Source organism: Coenobita brevimanus, chromosome 52 (assembly GCF_032717465.1).
Source record: "Coenobita brevimanus isolate Jiangsu-jjx chromosome 52, ASM3271746v2, whole genome shotgun sequence".
Classification (NCBI taxonomy): Eukaryota; Metazoa; Arthropoda; class Malacostraca; order Decapoda; family Coenobitidae; genus Coenobita; species Coenobita brevimanus.
Genome location: NC_137005.1, coordinates 334,602 through 357,247, shown reverse-complemented (window position 1 = coordinate 357,247; position 22,646 = coordinate 334,602). Strand labels below are relative to the sequence as shown.

Sequence of the window (22,646 nt, the reverse complement as noted above, 5' to 3'; positions counted from 1 at the left end):
TATTACTACTTCTTGAGTGACTAGTTCATAAATAACACTTGTAATTGCCAATAGTCAGTACAGGATCATCTTTTGTTTACGCTCCAAGCCGCTGATGCTAAGTGCATTCACAGATGCGTAAAGTTGCCATCAAGTATTGACTGAAAATAAGATTTTTTATGTGATAACATATAGAAAAATCTAAAGATCATACAATTAAAATTTTGATGTAAATTATTTACAAAAATTAGTCAATGAATCCTTTGCAAAATTTTTTGGTGATTTATATCAATGTGTTACAGACTTTTTGCGAATATTAAATAAATTAATGTTTAAACACACAGGGAAGCGTTATGTAGCAAAGTAAATTTTCTTTTTAATGAAGGTTGGCTGTTAGGCAGCCTGCGTATGCACAGTGAGGATCTATCCGTTCTCCCCTTTGGGGCTAAGATGCGAATGAATGTGTTTAAATGGATGAGTAAATGGCGAGTGTGTCGTCCTGTTTCGGCTACCTCCCTTTCCTTGGGGGAAGCAGCCTAGGTATATAGATAGATAGATAGATAGATAGATAGCGTATGCACAGTGTTGCCAATTTAGCTTTTTTCTCGATAGATCTAGCTTTTTTCCTTATAATCTGGCGGGTAATTTTTCTCATTTGTGTTACTGATAATAGAAATACAGAACCACAAAGTACAATAGTAAAATTGAAAATTAAATACCCCTGTATCTAGCCAGTAAAAATTGCATATTCCTTAGTCGACCATTTTCTCTGGCGCCGCTATAATGATTGGTCACGGCCAGTAGGTTACAGGGAGGTTCTTGGATATGTGTGTTCTGGTCAACAATGCCATTATGTCTGCTTGTAAATCATCATCCCCAATCCCTTGTCCTTCCGAACTACCATTCCCAATCCAGTACACAGCAAATACATGACATATATAGAGTCTTCTCTTGGTATCAATATTTTATTGCCTAGCTACTGTAATAAGAATATGTAATCCGTGGGTACCTAACATTTTTGTACAATAAAAGACTAATATTTCAACATATCTAACATTTTTGAGGTCCATCTAGCGGGATTTGTAATTCACAGTTGGCAACCCTGTCAGTCAGAGCGAGTCAGATTTGAAAACAAATCGGTTGGAGTTGTTTATGTCTCCGTGTTATATTGATCCTGTGAGTATGATACTTCATTTTAGTACATATACATCATTACTCGGGTTACCACTTTTTATACAGGTTGAACATGAACGTGAAGGATTTCTGATTTACCTAATAACAAGCTTCAAATGACCGTTTTAAAACCTCAGCAGTAATGCTCAGTCTAGTTAAAAAGAAAAAGAAAAAAAAAGGGAAACGGTAATATATATATATATGTTGCATATCTGTCTCCTATGTTTTAATACAGCCTAGATGATATTTAGAGCTCGATCTAATGGAGACAAGCGTGGTTGTGTGTTGAGCTGAGTTTTCAATTATGCGAGTTCCCACGGATCCAACCGTAGCAGTATTTTAGCATGTCAACTTTATATTTGCTTTTTACCAGTGACTCATATTTATACCAATGGAGGTATACATACGGATTAGTGTAAGCAGTCAGTCTGAAATTACTAATGTTTTGCACTACCTAAATCTGTCTAGTAGTAAGAGACAGGACAACCTTCACCAGTGTTGGCTCAACATTGTTATTGTTGCTGGCACCCACTCCCATCCAGGAGTTCTTGTCTTCAGACAAGATGGCTTTATTTATTTATTATTATTATTATTATTCTTTTTTCAGTCTCTGTTGTTCATTTCTATGTTGCTCCTTATATTCATAATTACTTCTCTTCGTTTCATTATTGTACCCACTGTATTTGCTACAACATGTAATTCATTTTGTTTTAGTATTTCTGTTATTGATTCTTTGCCTTTAGTTTCTCTAGTTAAATCTTCGTGTGCTTCACGTATGAATAAATGATGCTGATTTTCATTCTCTTCTTGACACATGTCACATATAAGGTTAGGCACATACTTTTTCTTATAATTTTCCTTCACTTCTAGCATTTTGGTTTGCATCAAAAATAATATCTTTGCGCTTTCAAACTCTATTTCCTCTAGGTATCTCTGTAGACCCATTTCTTGTTCCACTGATTCCTTTGTCTTACTCCCTTTTCTCATGTCCTCACAAATTTCTTCTTTATTTTTTGTCATTATTTTTTCCTTTATTACCCTTTTGCTGCTCTCTCTTCTAATGTTTCTAAGTCTTCAGGTATGCTGTACTTTTCTTTAATGTCTTTTATTTCTCACACGCTGGGTGATAACCATATAACCAACTTATACGTGCTCCCTACGTGTCAGCAAGTGGGTTGGTGGAGGGTTAGTGCCCCTCTCCGTAAAACATATAACTCAAAGTCAAATGGCCACTCCTTACGGGATTATGGCGTCTGGCAATAGATAGATAGATTTCTCTCACGTACTCTCTTCCAAAATCTTCACAATGTTTTCTCGTCTTTACTTCAGCAGTTTCTTCTTCCCCATTCTTGAGTTCAGTGTAATACTCAAGTTTTCTCTGGTTAATTTTGTGTTCTATTTTTCTATCTATCTGTCTATCAATTGCCAGATGCCTCAATCCCATTCGGGGTGGCCACAAACAAATCGCCTCCACTTACCGTACATTAATAGGGTAATAGTCCTTCCTACCAATAATGCTTCTCTCGATGACATCTTTTCCTCTACAAGAATTATATACACTGAAACTCCGAAGAAATCTCTTTCACTATTTACCCAGCACTGGTACAGTAATTGCAGTGGCAAGAGGTTAGATATGATTCTGTAAATACTGTACAGTAAAGACAACTGTCTCTTCCTTGTATAGTACACTTGAGTGATTTCATGTGCAGACCCTTTATCTGACTGGTTCACTCTGCATACTATATTCTTTTCTTTTTTGCAGGGGAGTATTGGGCCATGGATATAAGTGGAGACACATCCAGTCAGTGGGAATTAAGTAAAGAAAACATTCAGCCACTGAAGCAGGGGAGAAAGGCCACTGTGCTATCAGTGGCTCTTGATGTAAACTCAGCACAGAAGCTAAGTGCCATCAGGCAGTAAGTATCATTTTTTCTGTATGTCACAATGTAGTGAAGTGAATAGAGCACCATACTTGTACAACTGTGATATTATAATGCAGCTGTACACTTATGTATGCTTAGTGTTAGTCTGCTTGGCACTTATTTGTATTAAAAAGTTTTCTTCATGCTCATTATTTCATATGACTTAGAAATTTATATAGTGTGATTGATATACATGTGGATTAGGGAGGGCTGAGCCTGTCAAGACTCACTCGCCTCCAGCACTCCTAACTCTGTTGTAAGCCTAGCGGAATAATGTCTGAAGTTAGCAACTTACTTTATTACCTTCTGTTTTACTTTGCTTGCAGTAACTTCTCAGTGCTGCAGGACTTAGATCTACATCACTGGCATTTTAGATGGGGGCATAGATCCACATTGCTAGCATCGTACGGGTTAACTTGCCCTCTAATTTGTTTTTCTTTCCACGCTTTCTGGACCCTGCCTGACTTCATCCTCATATGGGGAAAGGGGTTTGGAATGATGCTAATTTTGTAAAATAAGGGATTCATATGAATCTCTGCACTCCATGTTTATGTGGAGTATTCATTTGAAGTAAGGATGGCAAGTCTTTTTTTTTTTTTTTTTTCCCCTTACCACTTGGTGACTTTATTCAACCTTGCATAGTCTGTTTGAACTTGAAGAGTCAGATATATGCATCACTAACTCCTTGTCTACCAGATATCTCCTTTAAACTGAAAAACAGTTATCAGGAATAAGCAAGAATGAAATGATAAATACTTTATGTGCATGAAGGAGTTAAACTGCATTGCATTTAACCCCGCAGCCCCGGATCATCTTGCCTAAACTGAGTGAAATGAGCTTGCATAAGCCTGAATAGAAAAGAATGTATGTACCTGGACTGAAGGGGTTAATAAAATACTGTAATACCACTTATCTATACAGTGCAGTGCTAATGTAGTTAAGAAGGAACCACACCACATTATGTAGCTCCTTTATAGATCTTTTTTATTGATAGTCTTTGTTCAGGTTAATCTCATGACAGAAAATTATTTCATTTTAATAGAGAATAATGTAGTTCAGAAATATGCTCTTTTTGCTAAAATATGTCACCTAATTTTTCCCTTTACTTTTCAGTGAATTTGAAGAAGAGCTGCGAACATACTCTGGTAATGACCCACTGGATGTCTGGTATCGTTATGTTTTGTGGGTGGAACAGAATTACCCCAAAGGTGGCAAAGAAGGGAATTTCATGAAACTGATAGAGAAGTGTTTCACTGCAATACATAGCAGTACTGAGACCAATGAAAAATACAAAAATGACCAGCGTATTATGGAGCTCTGGATTAAATATGTGAGTATATTCAGGCTTGTATAATATACAGTTGTGGTAGGTGGGGGCACTCACCATCCACTCACTCGATTTAGTGTTGCTTTGGGTGTCTGCCCTTTCCTTTCTTCCATCCTTCTGCTTCTGTATTTCTTTCCTTAATTCTTTCCTCTTTCTTCTGCTTACAGGTGACATTACACTCCCTCTTCTGTCTTTCTTTCCTTCATTCTTTTCTCTTCCTTCTGCCTATGGGTGGCTCTACACTGAGTGACAAGCCAAATGGTTTCCTGTACACCAGGAAACCATTTACTACGCTGGGTGGCAACCATATAACCAAATTATGGTGCCTGGTGGTATAGTTGGTAATTAAGGTGCTCCAATTGGATTGAGCTTGTGGTTTATATCCAAGGGGTGGTTGTGGTTTTTTGCTCACGTAATGCCATTCACGGATGAGTGGGGGCGGTCACTCTCATCTTAAATGTTAGGGCTACTAGCCACGGGTTCCTATGCTTCTCGTGGGGCGACATAGGATTGGATGATGGATGGATAATATACCGTACAGTATTAATGGAACGGCTAGGTGCCATTAAGAGTTTTTATGACGGTAGTGAGGCATGTGTAAGGGTAAATGGGCATCTGAGTGAATGGTTCATGATCAGCGTGAGTGTGCGACAATGTTGTGTGATGTCCCCATGGTTGTTCAATATACAGCATATACATGGATGGGGTAATAAGAGACGTAAAGACATAAGTTGTAGAGAGAGATGCCGTAGGTAATGAATGTTGATGGATAGAACAACTCAAAAATGATGTACATGCTGATCATGCAGTGCTACTTGCAAATACCGGACAAGAGCTTGACAGACAAGTGCAGAGTTTTGTACATGTCTGTGAGCATCGTGCCTTGAGAGTAAATGTAGAAAGGAGTAAAGTGATGATTGTTGAGAGAGAAGGTGACTCCCAGTGTGATGTTAGAGTGAATGGAGAGAGACTAGAATTGGCGAGAGTTCAAGTACCTGGTTACAGGGAGTCCCCGATAAACGGAGGGGTTAGGTACCTTTAAAATCTTTTGTGTATTGATTTTTTTGTATATTGAAGCATTTTTCCACATAAGAAAGTTAAGAAAATGAGGAGGTGCATTCCAGGAGCCCCCCCCAAAACTGTCAACTATCTATTCTCTCTAACCTTCCCAAGATCTCCATGGCACGTTCTTGAACCCCTTGACCATGGGGGTCACTTTCGTGATGCTTGGGAGCAAGGGATCATACCGCGGGGCGTCACTTTTGTGATTCTGTGTTATTTTGAATTCACCCGGGCTTCCAAGTGGTGGCTTGCATCATCTATCAGTACTGCCAATGTCCAACACTAGTCAGCACTCCTAATCTCATCTGTACTCCCATCCATTGTTGACAATTTAGCCATTTCTCCCCGTTCTTGACTCCCCTACCTACCCCCCTTCCATTACCCTATCCTCTCGCCTGCCCGGCTGTGCTACGCTAGGTAAATCTTCCCTGGAATTTTTCACTGATTTCATCCATTGAAATAAGTTCTATGCCCTATTCTTATACCAAATAATATATACATGAAAGATATAAGGTAAGTGAGAGTGCCATACACCTGGAATTGGCTAATTATCACCTGACAACACCTCACGTGCACTCGTTCGCCAATTTTCGCTGTTTATTTCCCCTTGAAATATGCTGTATAATCTATTTTCGTAATAAAAATATATATAAGAAAGGAAGGGAGAAGCCTAAGTGATATTTACATTCACCTGGACCTACCTAATTATTGCAGGCCACCACACTGTATTCTACGCTAAGTAAATCTTCCCTGGAATTTTCCACTGATTTCATCCATTGAAATAAGCCCTATGCCCTATTCTTATACCAAATAATATATACAAAAAAGAAATAAGGTAAGTGATAGTGTCATACACCTGGAATTGGCTAATTATCACCTGACAACACCTCACGTGCACTCGTTCGCTAATTTTCGCTGTTTATTTCCCCTTGAAATATGCTGTATAATCTATTTTCGTAATAAATATACATATAAGGAGGGAAGGGAGAAGCCTAAGTGATATTTACATTCACCTGGAACTACCTAATTTTTTATGTATTGTCTTGGTTTCCTGCCAATCATTTCATTGCTATATATTAGCAATCAGCTAGTCAGGTCAGGTGCGGGTAAGGGGATGGGTCTGTTATGATGTGGCAGGGGTAAACCAGTTCTGCTGTCGGGCCCTGCTGTGGATGTCACTGCTTGCATTGCGTAGTTGACCCTTGTGCGGTGTGATGCGGTGAGGATCTGTCCGTTCTCCCCTTTGGGGCTAAGATGCGAATGAATGTGTTTGAATGGATGAGTAAATGGAGAGTGAGTCGTCCTGTCTCGGCTACCTCCCTTTCCTTGGGGGAAGCAGCCTAGGTATATAGATAGATAGATATTAGCAGGTCTCACAAGGCTAAAGTTGGCAGTATTGCACTCATTCTAGCCATGCGGCAGGAGGCCACCACTATCAGTTCACTGTTGTCTTTCAAAGTGAAAGTACATCTGATTCGCTCCTGCTAACTTCCGCTGCTTTTTAGCCCCATGCAAAGGGCCCTGTGACCTTTACCCCCTACTAAACCTCGTGTGGAAAGAGGTAAAGGGCTGACAATTGATAGAGAGTGACTACGATCTTTCTATTGAGTAAAACAGTGCAAGTGGAATTGTAAATAATGTGTAAAGAGCAAGTGAAAGTAATGAATGTAAACATAAGTAAACAGTGGAAAATAGTTTTATAAGTTACTTCAAGTGACAGTGCATAACACAATGTAAATAAAATAGAAATGTAAATAATGTAAATAAAATAGAGAACGTAAATAGAAATGTAAATGAGTAGTATTATAAGAATACGAATATATATACTAAGAGTAATGAAAGTGAAAGTTTCACTCTAGCATGTACGAATACTATGAGTTATGAGAATGAAGGTGAAAGTGACATTCACTCTCAGTGCTAGTATACAGGACGAGAAAGTGAATGCTACGTATTTTACTGAAAGAAATTGAATCCCTGCAGTGACAATAAACTACTATTTATACTGAAGGAAACTTATGGATAAAGACTGTAGATGTGTAAGTGTTATATAGTAACAGAAATATAAACTGTGAATGTTTTTATGAATAATAGACAACACCAGCGGCGAACGATCGGAAGTGGGATGGTCATACACCCTCGTAATTTTCATTGCTTTCTCAGTGTTTTTTTTTTGGAGTATGGATTCCAAACTATTTGAGAATCATAGAATAGTGTTTCTAGTGATAATATCAGGCTGTGGTAATCATATTACGAGTTGTCGGTGTTTGATGGTGGTGGTGGTTGGGAAAGATTAGCCCAGTGGCTGTGCATTGTTGAACATATGGTGAGGATACCTATTGTCATTTTGGCACTGCTGTCTTGTTACAATCGTATTACTCAGGTGCTGGAGGTTCGTTGGGAGTGATCGCAGGAGGACGCAGCTTTGAACATTCAGTACATGGGCATAAGGACATTTCTGGTTGTGGGTTATGGACTTCTTCCCGTTCATGGCTCAAGCCTAGTGGCCACAATACCGAGAGCTTGAATATGTCAGCTGGCTGACCGACATTCTCGGGGACTTTTACTTCAGGATAATAGCAAGTAAATTTGGATTATAGTTTAATAGAGCCAAGGTCCAGGATCTGGATAATGAGCATCTGGATAAATTTGTTATTACTGTACTGTACTGTATGTTGTATATTTATTTATATTTTTGTTAACATATTTATTTATTTTCAGGCAAATTTGTGTCCAAAGCCTCATGAGATATATCAGACTCTTTACAAAAGAGGCCTCTGCACTGCCTTTGCTGAGTTCTACATTAATTGGTCATGGGAGCTTGAAAAAACTGGAAACTACAGACAAGCTGATAACATTTACGAAAAGGGTCTCCAAGTGGCTGCACACCCTTTTGATGTTCTCCAGGAAGCTCATAAGTAAGTTACCAGTATGGTTGTTATAAGTGATAATGTTTTTAGTGTTCAGCAGTTAATTTCAGCTGGAGTTGGGCTAGGCACTTATTATCCATGCTCATGTTTGAGCATGTTCTCTTTCATATTAAAGCATAAAACTAAAACTATCGGAGGACTTTTAGGGCTGGAAGTCTGAACACTGCATTTTGACAGGTTACAATATGAATAGAAATGAAAATGATTAATGAAGAAGCACTAGAAGTAGGATGTCAGGAAGCACAAAGGTAATAATAACCGCATATAGAACAGAAGAACTGAGAAAAGTAGAAGTAGCATGATTGTAAGGACAAGGAGAGATTACTGTAATTGCCTTCTTTTAAACCAGAAAATTTCAGATGCGAGTAGCACGATCAACTGTGGAAGGAAGGGCTGTTAACCAGGATACTGACAGTTCAGAACCCCAGAGAGTAGCGTTGACAGCACTCAAGTCTCAGGGTCGCAAGAACAGAGTGGCAGCAGATCGAGTCGGCTCCTCGGTTATTGGCCCTGCAGGAAGAGTACAACAATGCCAACCAAGTGGAAATGCACTGGTCCCTACATTTGCCATATTCCAGGTACTGTAGTTAAGCTACTGCCTATCAATCTATCTGTCTATCTGTCTATTGCCAGACGCCTCAATCCCATTCGAGGTGGCCACAAACAAATCGCCTCCACGTTAACCTGTCCCCTGCCATTTCACTGCCCCGCTCCCAACTCACACCCCCCTCTCTTATATACCTCTCCACCCCATCCCTCCATCTCATCCTCGGCCTCCCCCTCCCTCTCCCCCCCCTCCACCTCACTCACATACACTCTCTTCGTCAGTCTTTCACCCTCCATCCTCTCCACATGGCCAAACCACCTCAGTGTCTTCCTCCTAACGCTTCCTATCACATCCACAGCCACACCACAACGCTCCTTTATATCCTCATTTTTCAGCCTGTCTCTCCATGTGACTCCACAGGCTCCTCTTAAATAACTCATTTCCACTGCTCTCACTCTTGACTTGTGTCCTTCCAACAACGTCCAAGCTTCACTTCCGTACGTCCTGTTGTCACAACAAAAATTAGTCCTCTTCATAATATCATTACTCATCGATGCACTGACCAACAGACCCAGGGATACTTTCATTTGCAAGACGTAGAGTTGTTGAGTAATTGAGTCTTTAATTTGTTTTCCGAAACGGCCACCCCTTACCCCTTATGGGTTAATGGCATCTGACTATAGACAGATGAAATAATAGTAAGATAATAATAAATTAAAAATCCTCAGGCTGAATTTATATGTTAGTGTTTAGAATGGTGCCACAGCTAGTCAAAGTAGGAGAGAATTCTTGTTCCAAGGTTAATTTTTTTCTTATTATTTCTTCAGGATAGCAATGTGGATATTGACAGTTCCTCAGCTCAGAGTGACATGAATAGAAGAGGTGCATTGCCAGTGGGTGACAAAATCAACCATGAGAATGTTAAGAAAGCAACAAAGTGGAATAAAGCTAAAGTGAATCAAAGCAGAGTTGTTCCACTTGAGGATGTTGACAAGTATCAGAAGCCCTCATTTTCAGGTAAGGTTTTGTTTTATAAAGGCTCCAACTTGCTGACATGCATTGGCATAGTCATTTAATGGTGGCTGTTCATGCTGCTCAGTCTTCTGCAGCTTCTTTCTTCAGTCCCATATTCTTGAGGCTCCACCCTCATCTGCCTCTCATGACTCTACCCACATTGTTTGCACCTACTCTTGCACCCAGTTGTCCTCCTCTATCCAGTCCACATTCCCGACCATTTCATTGTACTCCTTCTCATCACAACACTAATACATTTAAGTCCCGTCTTTCCTCCCAGCTTTTCATTCACAGTCCTGACCCTCATAAGTCCATTCCAGGGACACACTACACATCGATATGATTGTAATGTCTTATTTGTATCATCATGTATCCTCCTTATTTGTGTCTTCATTATGCTCTCAACACATGCTGCATACAAAGACCTGTTAGCATGGAGGGGGAGTCCTCTAGTGCTGTAAATTGGTGGGCAAGAGCTAATTAATATCGGTAGCCATTGTGACCTGGGTAATAGGCAGGATGCAGGTGGGGAATGCAGCAGGGGTGTCTGGGTTAACTGCTGAAATGCTGAAAACCTCAGGAGATATAGGATTGGGGTTATTAACTTGAAAATACAGTTATATATGTGTGTGTTTTCCCAGATGATTGGCTGATGAGTGTAATTGTAAATGTGCATAAGGGTAATGGTGATGCCCTGGAAAGAGGAAATTATAGAGGCATAAAGCTTTTGGGCAAGATAATGAAGGTAATGGAGAGAGTTCTAGAAGGTGTGATTAGAGAAAGTGCAAATATTGTTGAGATGCAGTTTGGGTTTACGCCAGGCAGAGGGACCACTGATGCCATATTCATTGTTCGACAGTTTCAGGGAAAATATATCGAAAAAAAAAAAAGGATCTGTATTTTGTTTTTGTTGATTTGGAGAAGGCCTTGACAGAGGCCCTAAGAAAGTGGGGAAATGGCCAATGAGAGAGATAGAGATCGATGTGTGGCTGGTTAGGGTGGTTATGGTTATGTACGTGGGTGCTCGCACCCAGGTAAGGGTGAACGGATATTTGAGTGACGAGTTTTTCGTGAATATTGGTGTGCATCAGGGGTCAGTCTTGACCCCCATGTTGTTTGTCATAGTACTTGAAGCCCTCTCACATGACTTTAGAAATGGACACTTGTGGGAGTTGTTGTATGCTGATGATTTGGTCTTGAATTGTGGGGACTGAAAAGGAAGCAGAGGAAAGATACAGGAAGTAGAGAAATGGTATGGGGCACAAGGGCCTAAGAGTAAAAGCAGATAAAATAAAAGTGATGGTATCTTGTGCTGGTAGCAGTATTGTAAAAGATGAGGGAGAGTGGCCATGTGCAGTCAGACACAAGGGCGTAGGAAGTGATTCCATCTTGTGCAGTGATTTTGATAAGTGGGTGCATAAGAGATGTAGAGGTAGACTGCAAGATAATGCTGGTTTCATGTGTGCAGCGTGCTGGGGAGAGCACGTGGTGATTGTCAGGCAAGAAAGGATTGATCTTGCTAGAGAGTCTCCTGAGTATGTGGAAGAGTTTTGTTATTTGGGAGGCATGTTATGTGCTGAAGGTGGGGCTGGAGCTAGCTTTGTGGCTAGAGTGAGGAGTTGTTGGAGAAAGTTCAGGGAGCTTTTACCTCTCGTGACATTGAGAGGGCTCCCTGTCTGTGCTAAGGGATCTTTGAAATTGGCATGTGTTAGGAGTGTAATGCTGTATGGTAGTGTGACCTGGGCAGTAAAGGAAGTGGATATTCACAGGCTCAGGTATATAGAAATGACAATGATTAGGTGGATGTGCAGTGCATCTTTGAATGCGAGGCATGGGGGAGGCTAGGTTTACAATGGAAGAGTTGAGAGGTAGGATAGAACTGAAATGTATTGGTGTTGTGATGATGAGAGGTAGATTGAGATGGTTCGGGCATGTAGAGAGGATGGGAGATGATAATTGGGCGCAGAGTGTGGGAAGTGTTAACATTAGGGGTAGGGTTGAGAGAAGTAGACTGAAAAAGACCTGGGATGAGGTCATTGTGTGTAACCTCAGGATAAGGGACTGAATAGGGAAGCTGCCAGAGATTGGGCAGCATGGAGAGCCGTCATTAGGTGACAAAGGCCAATGCATGCAAACATGTTGGAGCCTTTAAAAACTAAATGAAACTATCTACAGTATATTGGAAGGGGAAATTTATCCGATAATCATAATCGTATTGGAATCGACTGAGTAACGATAAAATATGAATAAATGTTTGTTTTACCCAATGACCCTAGACTCAAGTCCTTGACTGCCTATTTCCCCACCTTTTTAGGTGGCACCACCATAAACACAGCAGTGGAAGCAGTCTTTTTTCTACCTAGGCCACGGACATCCACATGCGGAGAGACAAGGCAAGAAGTGAGGTGTGGTATCACTGGGGAGTATACATCATTGCCATGTTTCTACCCACTCTTGTCTACGAGCATAGAAGCAAAAAGTGGCACACTGACCTACGAGCACAAGGGTCCTTTTTGCTCGCCCAGGCAAATGTCACAACATGGCAGAAATATTGGTTCCCCGTACATTATGGGCCTAAGGAGTGCCCAAGAAATCCGGACGGCAATGCGACTTTGACCATTCGGTAAGGAGGCGGATGGCCAGGTCTTTCTGGCTAATCCAGGTCGCCGGGGGACTTTGACCGTTTGTTTGGGGGCCGGACAGCCATTCTCGCTTATCTCTGTGGTTACAATCTGTATTACTTGAGCACTGATGGTAGTTTCTGAGTTCATCGGGCACCTAGGGAACTTTTAACACTTGCTTGGGAGCCGGACGGGGAGGGGGACTTTTACTATTCGATAGGGAGGCAGACACTCTTTTTTGCTATGGTCTATTACCTGCGCGTGGACAGAGTGGCCTGTGCGCCACCCAACTTTGTCGTATGCTTTTTGCAGATTCATGAATGCTATAAACACCTTGTAGTCCTTCTCACAAGCCTTCTCCACAATCTGTCTTACTGCATATATTTGATCCACACATCCTCTGCCACTCCTAAAGCCACCCTGTTCATCACTCACTAGGACTTCTGATATCTCTCTTACTTTCTTTATAATAGTTCTTCCATATACCTTCCCTACCACACTCAGTAAACTTATGCCATGGTAATTCTTGCACTCACTTCGCTCACCTTTATTTTTGTACAGGGGCACAATCACTGCCTTTTTCCACTCTGCTGGCACAGTGTCACTCATCCATACCTTCATATTATCTCCAACAAGCACTTCATTCCATTCACTTCACTACACTTAATCATCTCTGGATACACCTCATCTTCACCAGCTGCTTTCCCATTTTTCAGCCACATCACAACGTTCTTCACCTGTGGGAGTATCATATTTCCTGGCACTGCATTCCATCTCTGTACATCTCCAAAACCAGTCATGTGATCATTTGCTTTGCTCTCTCCATTCCCATTCATCAGACTTTCAAAATATTCTTTCCATCTGGTCCTTACGTCATCCTCATGGGTTAATAATCTACTACTAACATCCTTCACACTTTCACATATCTTTCCATTGCCACTTGTACATTTCTGCACCTCTTTTCAGAATATCTTCCTATTTTCAGAGTAATTTGCATTCATTTTTCCTCATAGATCATCATTTACTTCCTTCTTTTTCCTCCATGCAACCTGATATATATGGATGTTAATGAGGCTGGGGAATTTAAGTTCGATTGAGATGCCTGTATGAATCATCTGCACAGACGTATGTGACAAGGGTTTGTCTACCCCCTCCCTCATTTTAAATCTGATTTGACTGGCTGGCAGGTCTGGGATATTTGACGTTTGGCTGGGTGTCTGACCTATTATGCTGGACATGCTCTTGATAGTTCTCCCTCTCATGCATGCTGTTTCTTTGTTTTCAGGATCCAATCTGATCCCATCCTTACATTTGGAAAAGGTCAAGATAATGATGATGATTATGATTTACTTTGCTTTGGTTTCAGTTCATAAGGATGAAAATGTGCCTCAGCCAACACCATCTAAGCTACCACAAACCAGCAATGTGTTGTCTACCCGCAAAGACTTTCAAGATTGGCAGGTTGAGCTGTTCATCGCTGAGCCATTCAATCCCAATGTTCAGCCTCAGTACTGCAAACATAAGGTTGGTTTTCATGACTTTATGTGATGTGACTGATATTTTTTTTATCTTGTATGAATGAGGTGGGTGTGGACGCTCATCATCTGCTCGCTCGATGTAGTGCTGCTCCAAGGTGACTGCCCTATACTCTCTTTCTTCTTTCCTTCCTTCTTCTTCTGTTTTTCTTTCCAATAGTCTTTCCTCTTGTCTTCCTTCTAAGTGAAACTACGCTAACTGACAGCTCATCTATTGTTGTGTCTTTTTTTGTTTAATTCCTTTACTAATTTAGTGGTAGGTGGGTGCACTCACCATCCACTCACTCGATGTATTGCTGCTCTCGGGTGTCTTCTCTTTCCTCCATCCGTCCTTCCTTCCTTCCATTGTTTTCTGTCTTTTCTTCTCTCTTTCCTCATCCTTCTGCCTACGGGTAACTTTCCACTTCCTCTTCTGTCTTTTTTTTCTTCATTCTTTCCACTTCCTTCTGCCTTTGGGTGACTCTACACTGAGTGACAAGCCAAATAGTTTCCTGTACACCAGGAAACCATTTACTACGCTGAGTGGTAACCATACAGCCAGATTTTGGCGCCTGGTGGTTTAGTGGGTAATTACAGCATTCCAGTCGGATTGAACTGGTGAAGGTTTATATCCAAGGGGTGGTTGGGGTTTATTGCTCATGTAATTCCCCACAGGGATGAGTGAGGCTGGTCACACTCTTCTTAAATGTCGGGACCAACTTGCCTAGCCCAGGGCACCTACGCTTCTCATGGGGCAATGTAGGATTGGATGATGGATGGATGGCCTAGTTTTTCATTTTTTTCAATCTGCATGCCTAATTCCTTCTTAATTTCATTATTTCACTCTGGAAAGTTTTCTCCAGTTTATTCACTTTCTCTACTAGTTTATTATATTTTTCCATTTCCATGTATCTCACAGCATTGTAAGCCTAGTTATCACAACATAAGGATGTATAGTTGTTTGAAATTTCCAGGTTCAGGTTCTGCGTCATGTAGATTGGCTGCTCAGAGGTGGAATGGTATATATGCTGACAACAGTACATCAGTTTCCTTCCTTTTTGCACTCTACTGAATTGCTTTTAATGTTACAGGTTTACTGTGGAACTGAGGAGTTCAGCTTTGAAGAACTTAGAGCTGCCCAGTATTTCAAGAAAGAAAAAGAAGAAAGGAAGAGAAAGGGTATGTATGAAAATTTTTGTATGGTGAGGTTGGATGATGAGGAAATGGAAAATGTGAGTGCTGTACATATAAGTACTTGGGTAGTGTGATGAGTAAAGACGGAAGTTTGGAGGGTGAAGTGCTTGAAAGGGTACATCCATCCATCCATCCATCATCCAATCCTATGTTGCCCCACGAGGAGCGTAGGAGCCTGGGGTTAGACAGTTGGTCCTGACATTTAAGGTGAGAGTGACCAACCGCACTCATCCCTGAGTGGCATTACGTGAGCAATAAACCCCAACCACCCCATGGATACGGTATAAACCTTCACTGGCTCAATCCAATTGGAGCACAAAAATTACCCACTAAACCACCAGGTGCCAAAATTTGGTTATATGGTTACCACCCAGCGTAGTATATGGTTTCCTTGTGTACAGGAAATCATTTGGCTTGTCACTCAGTGTAGAGTCACCCACAGGCAGAAGGAAGAGGAAAGAATGAAGGAATGAAAGACAGAAGAGGGAGTGTAAAGACACCCGTAGGCAGAAGGAAGAGAAAAGAATGAAGGAAAGAAAGATAGATGATGATGGAAGGTAAGAAGGATGGAGGAGAGGACAGGGCAGACACCCAAGAGCAGCACTACATTGAGTGAGAGGATGGTGAGTGCCCCCACCTGGGTACAACAAGGTAGAAAGGTTGCTGGTTCCTTGAAAGCAGTGATAAGAAACTGGGAAGTGAGCATGGAAGTGAAAAAGGTACTACATGACAGTATTGTGATACCAACTGTAACATATGGAAGTGAAACGTGGACGTTGTTGGAGGGACGCAAATCAAGAGGTAGAACAGTGGAAATGAGTTATTTGAGAGGAGCCTGTGCAGACACATGGAGAGACAGACTGACAATCGAGGATGTGAAGGAGCATTGTATTGTGAATGTGAATGTTATAAGGAGCATTAGGAGAAAACATTGAGGTGGTTTGGCCATGTGGAGAGGATGGAGAGTGAGAGACTGATGAGGAGAATGTATAGTATGCGAGTGAGGTGGAGGGGGAGAGAAGGGGGGGGGGAGGCCAAGGATGAGATAGAGTGATGGGGTGGAGAGGTATATGAGAGAGGGGGGGTGTGAACTGGGAGCAGGGCCATGAAATGGCGGGGGACATGGCGAAGTGGAGGCGATTTGTTTGTGGCCATCCCATATAGGATTATGGTGCCTGGCAATAGCTAGATAGATATATACATACTGTACATATATACAGTGCTCGTCAGAAGTATCGAGCGCCTATGAGAGGGCGCGCAATACTTTTGGCGAAAAAAGAATCACCCGTTTTTGGTACTAAAAATTGAGCCAGATGTTTGGGGCACTAACATGATGCCATGGCAGCTTGAGGCCTTACTGCTCGCTGGCCTCAGTCGCCTACGGGCTGTGTGAGAGAGAGGAACTCTGCTGCTCCTCTCTCTCGTGCCATTTTTTACCTAGTGTCCCACAGTGTTTTGCCTTTCGCCACTTTGTTATGGCCCCTACCCGTGAACTTTCAAGTGAAATCATATCACAGATCATTGCTCTAAAGGAGGCAGGCCACCCCACGAAGGAAATTAGTGAATTGGCTGGTGTGGCTCGATCGACAGTGCTTAGGTGGTGCGCCCGTTTTTGAGTGGAAAATAGTGGTGATGTTCCAACAAAGTAACCGCGGTCTGGTAGGCCCAAGAAAACTTCCCCAAGGTCTGTTAATGTTTTAAAACGTGCAGTTGAGTCTATCCTTATGTGAGTGCAAGGAAAATTAAGGAGAGCAACCCGGAAGTGTTTGGTGAGGTTTCAGTGCGCACGGTGTCTCGAAGAGTCCATGAACTTGGTTACACAAGTCACAGGCCTGTGAGAAAGCCTCTTTTTACACGTTACCAATGACTTCGTAGGCTTGCCTTTGCTAACAAGTACCTTAACTGGGGTGAGGACAAATGGTTGTCAGTGTTGTGGTCTGATGAGGCAACGTTTAGTGTTACCTGTAATCGAGGAGCTCACTTGTACTGGCACAAAGGTGGTGACCCGCTTGACCCCCGGTACTTGGAGAGCACAGTTAAACACCCTGATTTACTTATGGTATGGGGTTGTTTCTCTGGGAAAGGTTTGGGGAAGCTTGTTGCGCTTCCCAAGAATGCAGAGTGAATCAGGACGTTTATATGGAGCTTCTTTGTGATCATTTACCTGAGTCATTCGAGCTAACAGGTGCATGAGTGTTTCAGCAGGACGGTGTACCTGCTCATAAAGCCAAATCGGTAACCAATTGGCTTCATGACTGCGAGGTATCATTCATGAAAGACTGGCCAGGCAATAGCCCAGACCTCAACCCGATAGAAAACCTCTGGTACCTCGTAAAGAAGAATCTCCAAGGGAAGGATGTGAGCACTCTGCCTAAGCTGGAAGCCGCCATTCGTGACTCCTGGGACAAAATACCACTCCAGCACCTCAGAACCTCGCCCTTTCACTTCCACGATGTCTCAGGTCCATGAAGAAGCGTAAAGGATACCCTACCAAGCATTAAAGGTAAATAAAATGCATTATTTATATGTTTTTTCAATATTGAAAGGTTTGTTTTGTAGGAGGGACGCAGGGCGCTCGATACTTCTGACGAGCACTGTACATACATACACACAGTAATCCCTCCAATAACCGATGTAATAGAGCCAAAGGCATGTCCAGAAATTAGGTTTGTCTGGGAATTGGGATAATGCCTCCTGGATAGTGACTTATGGACCCTAACCCAGCCTGACTCAGAGAACCACCTACATAATTCCCTACCGGACATGCATAGCACCTATTTAACCCCTTAACCGCGGGGCATCACTTTCATGACGCTTGGGAGCAAGGGATCATACCGCGGGGCGTCACTTTTGTGATTCTGTGTTATTTTGAATTCGCCCAGGCTTTCAAGTGGTGGTTTGTATCATCTATCAGTACTGCCAGTGTCCAACACTACGGTGGTACCAATCTTAAGTGGTGGTTTGGGTGGGGCACAAACCTCTGTACAGTGGTGCCACGTGTTCCATACCCGCTATGTGAACGGCTCTGATATATGTAATAGGCATCACAATAAGATAAACACATAAGAATATAATGGTAACGTGTGTATTATAATATATGAAAGAACAGTAAACTTATTATGCGTAAAATATTTATACGGCAATGCAGAAACGTGGCATAAATATTTTACAGTGTTGCTTAAGAAAAAGTACAGTATATATATATATATATATATATATATATTTATTTATGCTGTATTTAGTACATTTTCGTTAAACATTTGAGTATAAAACAGTAGTACTTTTTGCACAGACTGTTTTGTTGTAGACATGTAGTGTTTGAGAACTGCATGTGTCCATAAACTGATTTACATTTGCTCATTTTTTAAACATTTTGTATTTCTTCATGGTGGTAGGTGGTGGCAGCTGTGATCCACTTACTTGATATATATTGCTGCCTCCAGCTTCCTTCATCATTATCATTCTTTTTATGTGTCTGTCCTCCTCTCTTCCCATATCACCCATCCTTCCTGTCGCATATTACACTTCTTTCCTTTAGTGACAAGCCTAATGGTTCGCTGTAAGCCAGGAAACCATTTATAACGCTGGGTGGTGACCATATAACCAACCCTTATGTTTTCCCTGTGTATCAGCAAGTTGGTGGGCGGAGAGTAAGTGCCCCTCCCCGTAAAGCAACAAACTTGAAGTCAAACAGCCACCCCTTACTAGACTATGGTGTCTGGGTATAGATAGGTAGATCGTATTTCTTCATCTGAGTAATGGTAACATTTTCTTTTTTTTTTTTAGAGGAACTGAGTGAGATGAAGGAGAAGTTAAAGAAGCAAGAGGAGATGATCCAAATGTTGCTAAAGCAGCAACTCAAGAAGGAAGAGGTATGGATGAATTTATCTTGTTATTGCTAATTGATGCAAAACCTACTTTCTTAATCCTTTTATTATGAAGTGCATGTGTGTGCAGACAGAGCATGGGTCCAGGTCATGGAAGATTGTCACCCCTGCCCTGCATAGTCTCAGGTCACTCTTGGGCGGGGTGTAGTACACATTAAACTGCCCCCAAAAGTAGTAGGTGGGTGGTTACCATCATCCCAGGAGGTGCTACTGTGAGAGAGATGTGGGTTCAAGACCTGGTAGTTGGCCATGCACAACACTACAGGTGGGGAACATAACCATATTTACTAAGTAGTGAAAGTACAGGCTGATACAACTACTCATACATACCTCATATACACAGCTCATCCACTTGTGAGTTGTGCCTCCTCCATTTTTCTTGCACACTCGGGTCAGAAATGATCTATACCGTGTTGATCTTTACATATGAGTGTGAACAGAATGTATTTGATATAATCCTTGTCCGTATAGTTGGTCTGCCTGAGTGAGATATGGACATGTGCAGGTGCAGTGCGATATCTGTTTGACAATATTGATGTATGAGGTTGCAGATATTCAGTGGCGTTAATGTAAAGTTCATTTTTTATCCGAGTATACCTCGCCATGTGGAACAGCCTTGTTCTGACTCTAGCAAGGTGCAGCTTCCCACAGGAAGTGGCTGCTTGCATGTGGTTGATGGGTTGATGGTTGTACTTAGTCAGATTGACTGGGGTACACCAGTGACATAAACGACTCTAATATTTCTTTCTCAAGGTGAATAGATTGTTTAATGGTATCAAATCAGAATTTCTTGGTTCTCCTCATGGGGTATTAAATTACTGGATAATTAATGAATTGAAGCAAAACTATTCCAGAATGTTATCTGAGTGAAGGGTTGACCCATTCAGTCCAGTGATGTGTTTTATATTCCACATACTCGTAGATGATTTTCATCATCATCATCATCAACACTTCCTTTCCCACCCTAGGGCAGGGTGAGGAGTAGCAATGTCCAGACAGCCCAAGTTTGCCCAATTCAATGGGCCATGCATCCATTCATTCATCATTCAAGTTCACGGAATCCTGGTTTATCTGATAGGCCAAAAGCATTCACCACATTCTGTAGTTTCACATAAACATATCTGATAGAGTCAGTCCAAACACTGAGGAAAGTGATTAATTTTTTTAATTGTAATGTAATGCCATGCATGATAATGCCTTGAGTAACCCTACTTGATGTATGTAAGAAAACCAAGAGTGCATGAAAGAAAATTACTTTATTGGGTAGAACTATAGTTTCTTTTCTCTTACTTTTGAAATATTTGCAAAAATGTGCCATTAAGCATATATGTGAGCTGAAGTACAAATATAATAAGTTGTGTAGAACATAAGTAATATTTTCATGATGCCTGAAAATTATAGAAAAGAGCCAAAATTTATGTACAAGTGTATACCTCTTACTGAACTGTACTGCATGCATTATGTGGAGCAATGATGCTTTAAAGTGCAATACTTTGTTTGGTAGAACAAGATTTTTTTTCTATACTTGCTCTTGAAATATTTGCAAATACGTGATAAGAAGTCACGTGAGAGAACTTCAACAACGTGATAAACAACAAGGGGCTCGAGACGGACTTCTGAATCACAGCAGAATTCAAGGAAAACTCATAATTAAAATCTCCATTTACTCTTACTTGGTATGAGTAACCACATAAATAGCCATAACTCCTCTAACCAGCTACTTTACCACTTCTGTAGGGAGTCTGTCAAAGGCATTCTCCAAATCAACAGAAACAAAGTACAGATTCTTTTTCTTTCCAATAAATTTTTCCTGAAGCTGTTGAACACTGAATATGGCATCAGTGGTCCCTTTGCCTGGCATACACCCAAACCTCATCTCATCCTCTTATGTACTTCCTCTCCAATCATACCTTCTAGAACTTTCTCCATTACCTTCATTATCTGGTCCAAAAATTTTATGCCTACATAATTTCCTCTTCCCAGGCCAACGCCCTTCTCCGTGTACACATTTGCAATCACACTCTTCAGCCAGTCATCCGGAAAAACACACTCACATGCCAGATCTTTTTAGAAAGTATCTGACTGTCGGCTTTAAAAAATAAGTAGCTAACCTGTTAAGCTTGGATACTAATCCCCCTCAAAGTAGGCCCCATCTAACTTGACACACATAGTCCAGAGTTCGTTCCACTGCCCGAAGCATTTTTGAAAGTCAGTTTACGGTATCTCCTGCAGGTGCTTCATCTCATTTGTCATGATCTCTTCTCTCCTCTCAAATCTGGAGTCCTTCAGTGGAATTTTGAGTTTGGGGAATGTCCAAAAGTCGTATGGAGCTATGTCTGGTGAGTAGAATGCCTGTCGGACTTACGTGATGTTGTGCTTGGCCAAAAATTTCTGACTCAGTTGAGAAGAATGGGCATGGGCATTGTTCTGGTTCGGCTTCCAACTTTACCCATTCCAAAGGTCTGGTCTCATCAGCTGAACAGCGTCACAAAGATGACAGATATCATTGAGATAGTAATGTTTGTTGAGTGTCTGACCTTCTGGTGTGTATTCGTAATGCAGGGTACCACGGTAGTTGAAAAAAATTGTCAACTGGAGAGTGCATTTCACTTTGCTGTGAAACCTGTCGTCCCTTTTTTGGCTGAGGCGACCCTGCGTACTTCCACGGCTAAGACTCTGCTTTGGTTTCTGGGTTGTACCGGTACACCCAAGTCTCATATCCAATCATAACAGTCTTCAGAAAGTCTGCATCGTGATTTGCACCCTCCAACATGTCTTGAGCAATGTTCATCCAAGAGAAGACGTGACGATTGTGACGAAACATCTGCAGGAGATACAGAAAACCAACTTTGAAAAATGTTTCAGACAGTGGAGAGAATGCTGGGCTACCTCTGTCAAGTTAGAAGGAGCCTGCTTTTGAGAGAAAGGAATTAGTGTCCTAGCTCAACAGGGTAGCTCTTCATTTATTTATTTATTTATTTATTTATTTTAAGGCTAAGGTTGGATACTTTCTGAACAAACCTTGTGTAATCTTTTTTACCAAGTCAGTAACTACCCCCAATCCTGTATCACCTGGGACTTTAGCGTTTCAATAGTCATCCCAGACAATCCCAGCTGCCTTCCCCGCCTGCATTCAGCCTATTGTCTTGCTCACAGTAGCAGCATCAATCAAAGACCAAGAGCCAAACTCTGGATCTACTGACTCCAAACCTTTACCATGGTATTTGAAGCCCTCTCACATGACTTCAGAAGTGGACCCTTGTGGGAGATGTTATATGCTGATGATTTGGTGTTGATTGCAGAGAATGAAAGGGAGACAGATGAAAGATTTAGGAAGTGGAGAGAAGTACTTCCATCTAGTGCAGTGTTTGTGATAGTGGGTGCATAAGAGATGAAGTGGTATCAGAGGCAGACTGCGAGATAATGCTGATTTCATGTGCGCAGTGTGTCGGGAAGACAGGTGGAGATTGTCAGGCGTG

At 41.5% G+C, this 22,646-nt stretch overlaps 1 protein-coding gene across 1 annotated transcript in view; it reads left to right on the top strand.

The window, feature by feature from the left end:
* Positions 1 to 2,928: 2,928 nt before the first annotated feature.
* The window catches only part of LOC145400419 (mitotic checkpoint serine/threonine-protein kinase BUB1-like), a 69,235-nt gene continuing 49,517 nt past the window's right edge, over positions 2,929 to 22,646 (top strand). The window contains exons 1-8 of the mRNA XM_080272933.1: positions 2,929 to 3,068; positions 4,188 to 4,404; positions 8,182 to 8,378; positions 8,740 to 8,968; positions 9,765 to 9,954; positions 13,939 to 14,096; positions 15,178 to 15,265; positions 19,067 to 19,152. Of these exons, the coding sequence (XP_080129059.1) occupies positions 2,929 to 3,068; positions 4,188 to 4,404; positions 8,182 to 8,378; positions 8,740 to 8,968; positions 9,765 to 9,954; positions 13,939 to 14,096; positions 15,178 to 15,265; positions 19,067 to 19,152 (1,305 nt within the window). The remainder of the gene's footprint in view (positions 3,069 to 4,187; positions 4,405 to 8,181; positions 8,379 to 8,739; positions 8,969 to 9,764; positions 9,955 to 13,938; positions 14,097 to 15,177; positions 15,266 to 19,066; positions 19,153 to 22,646) is intronic.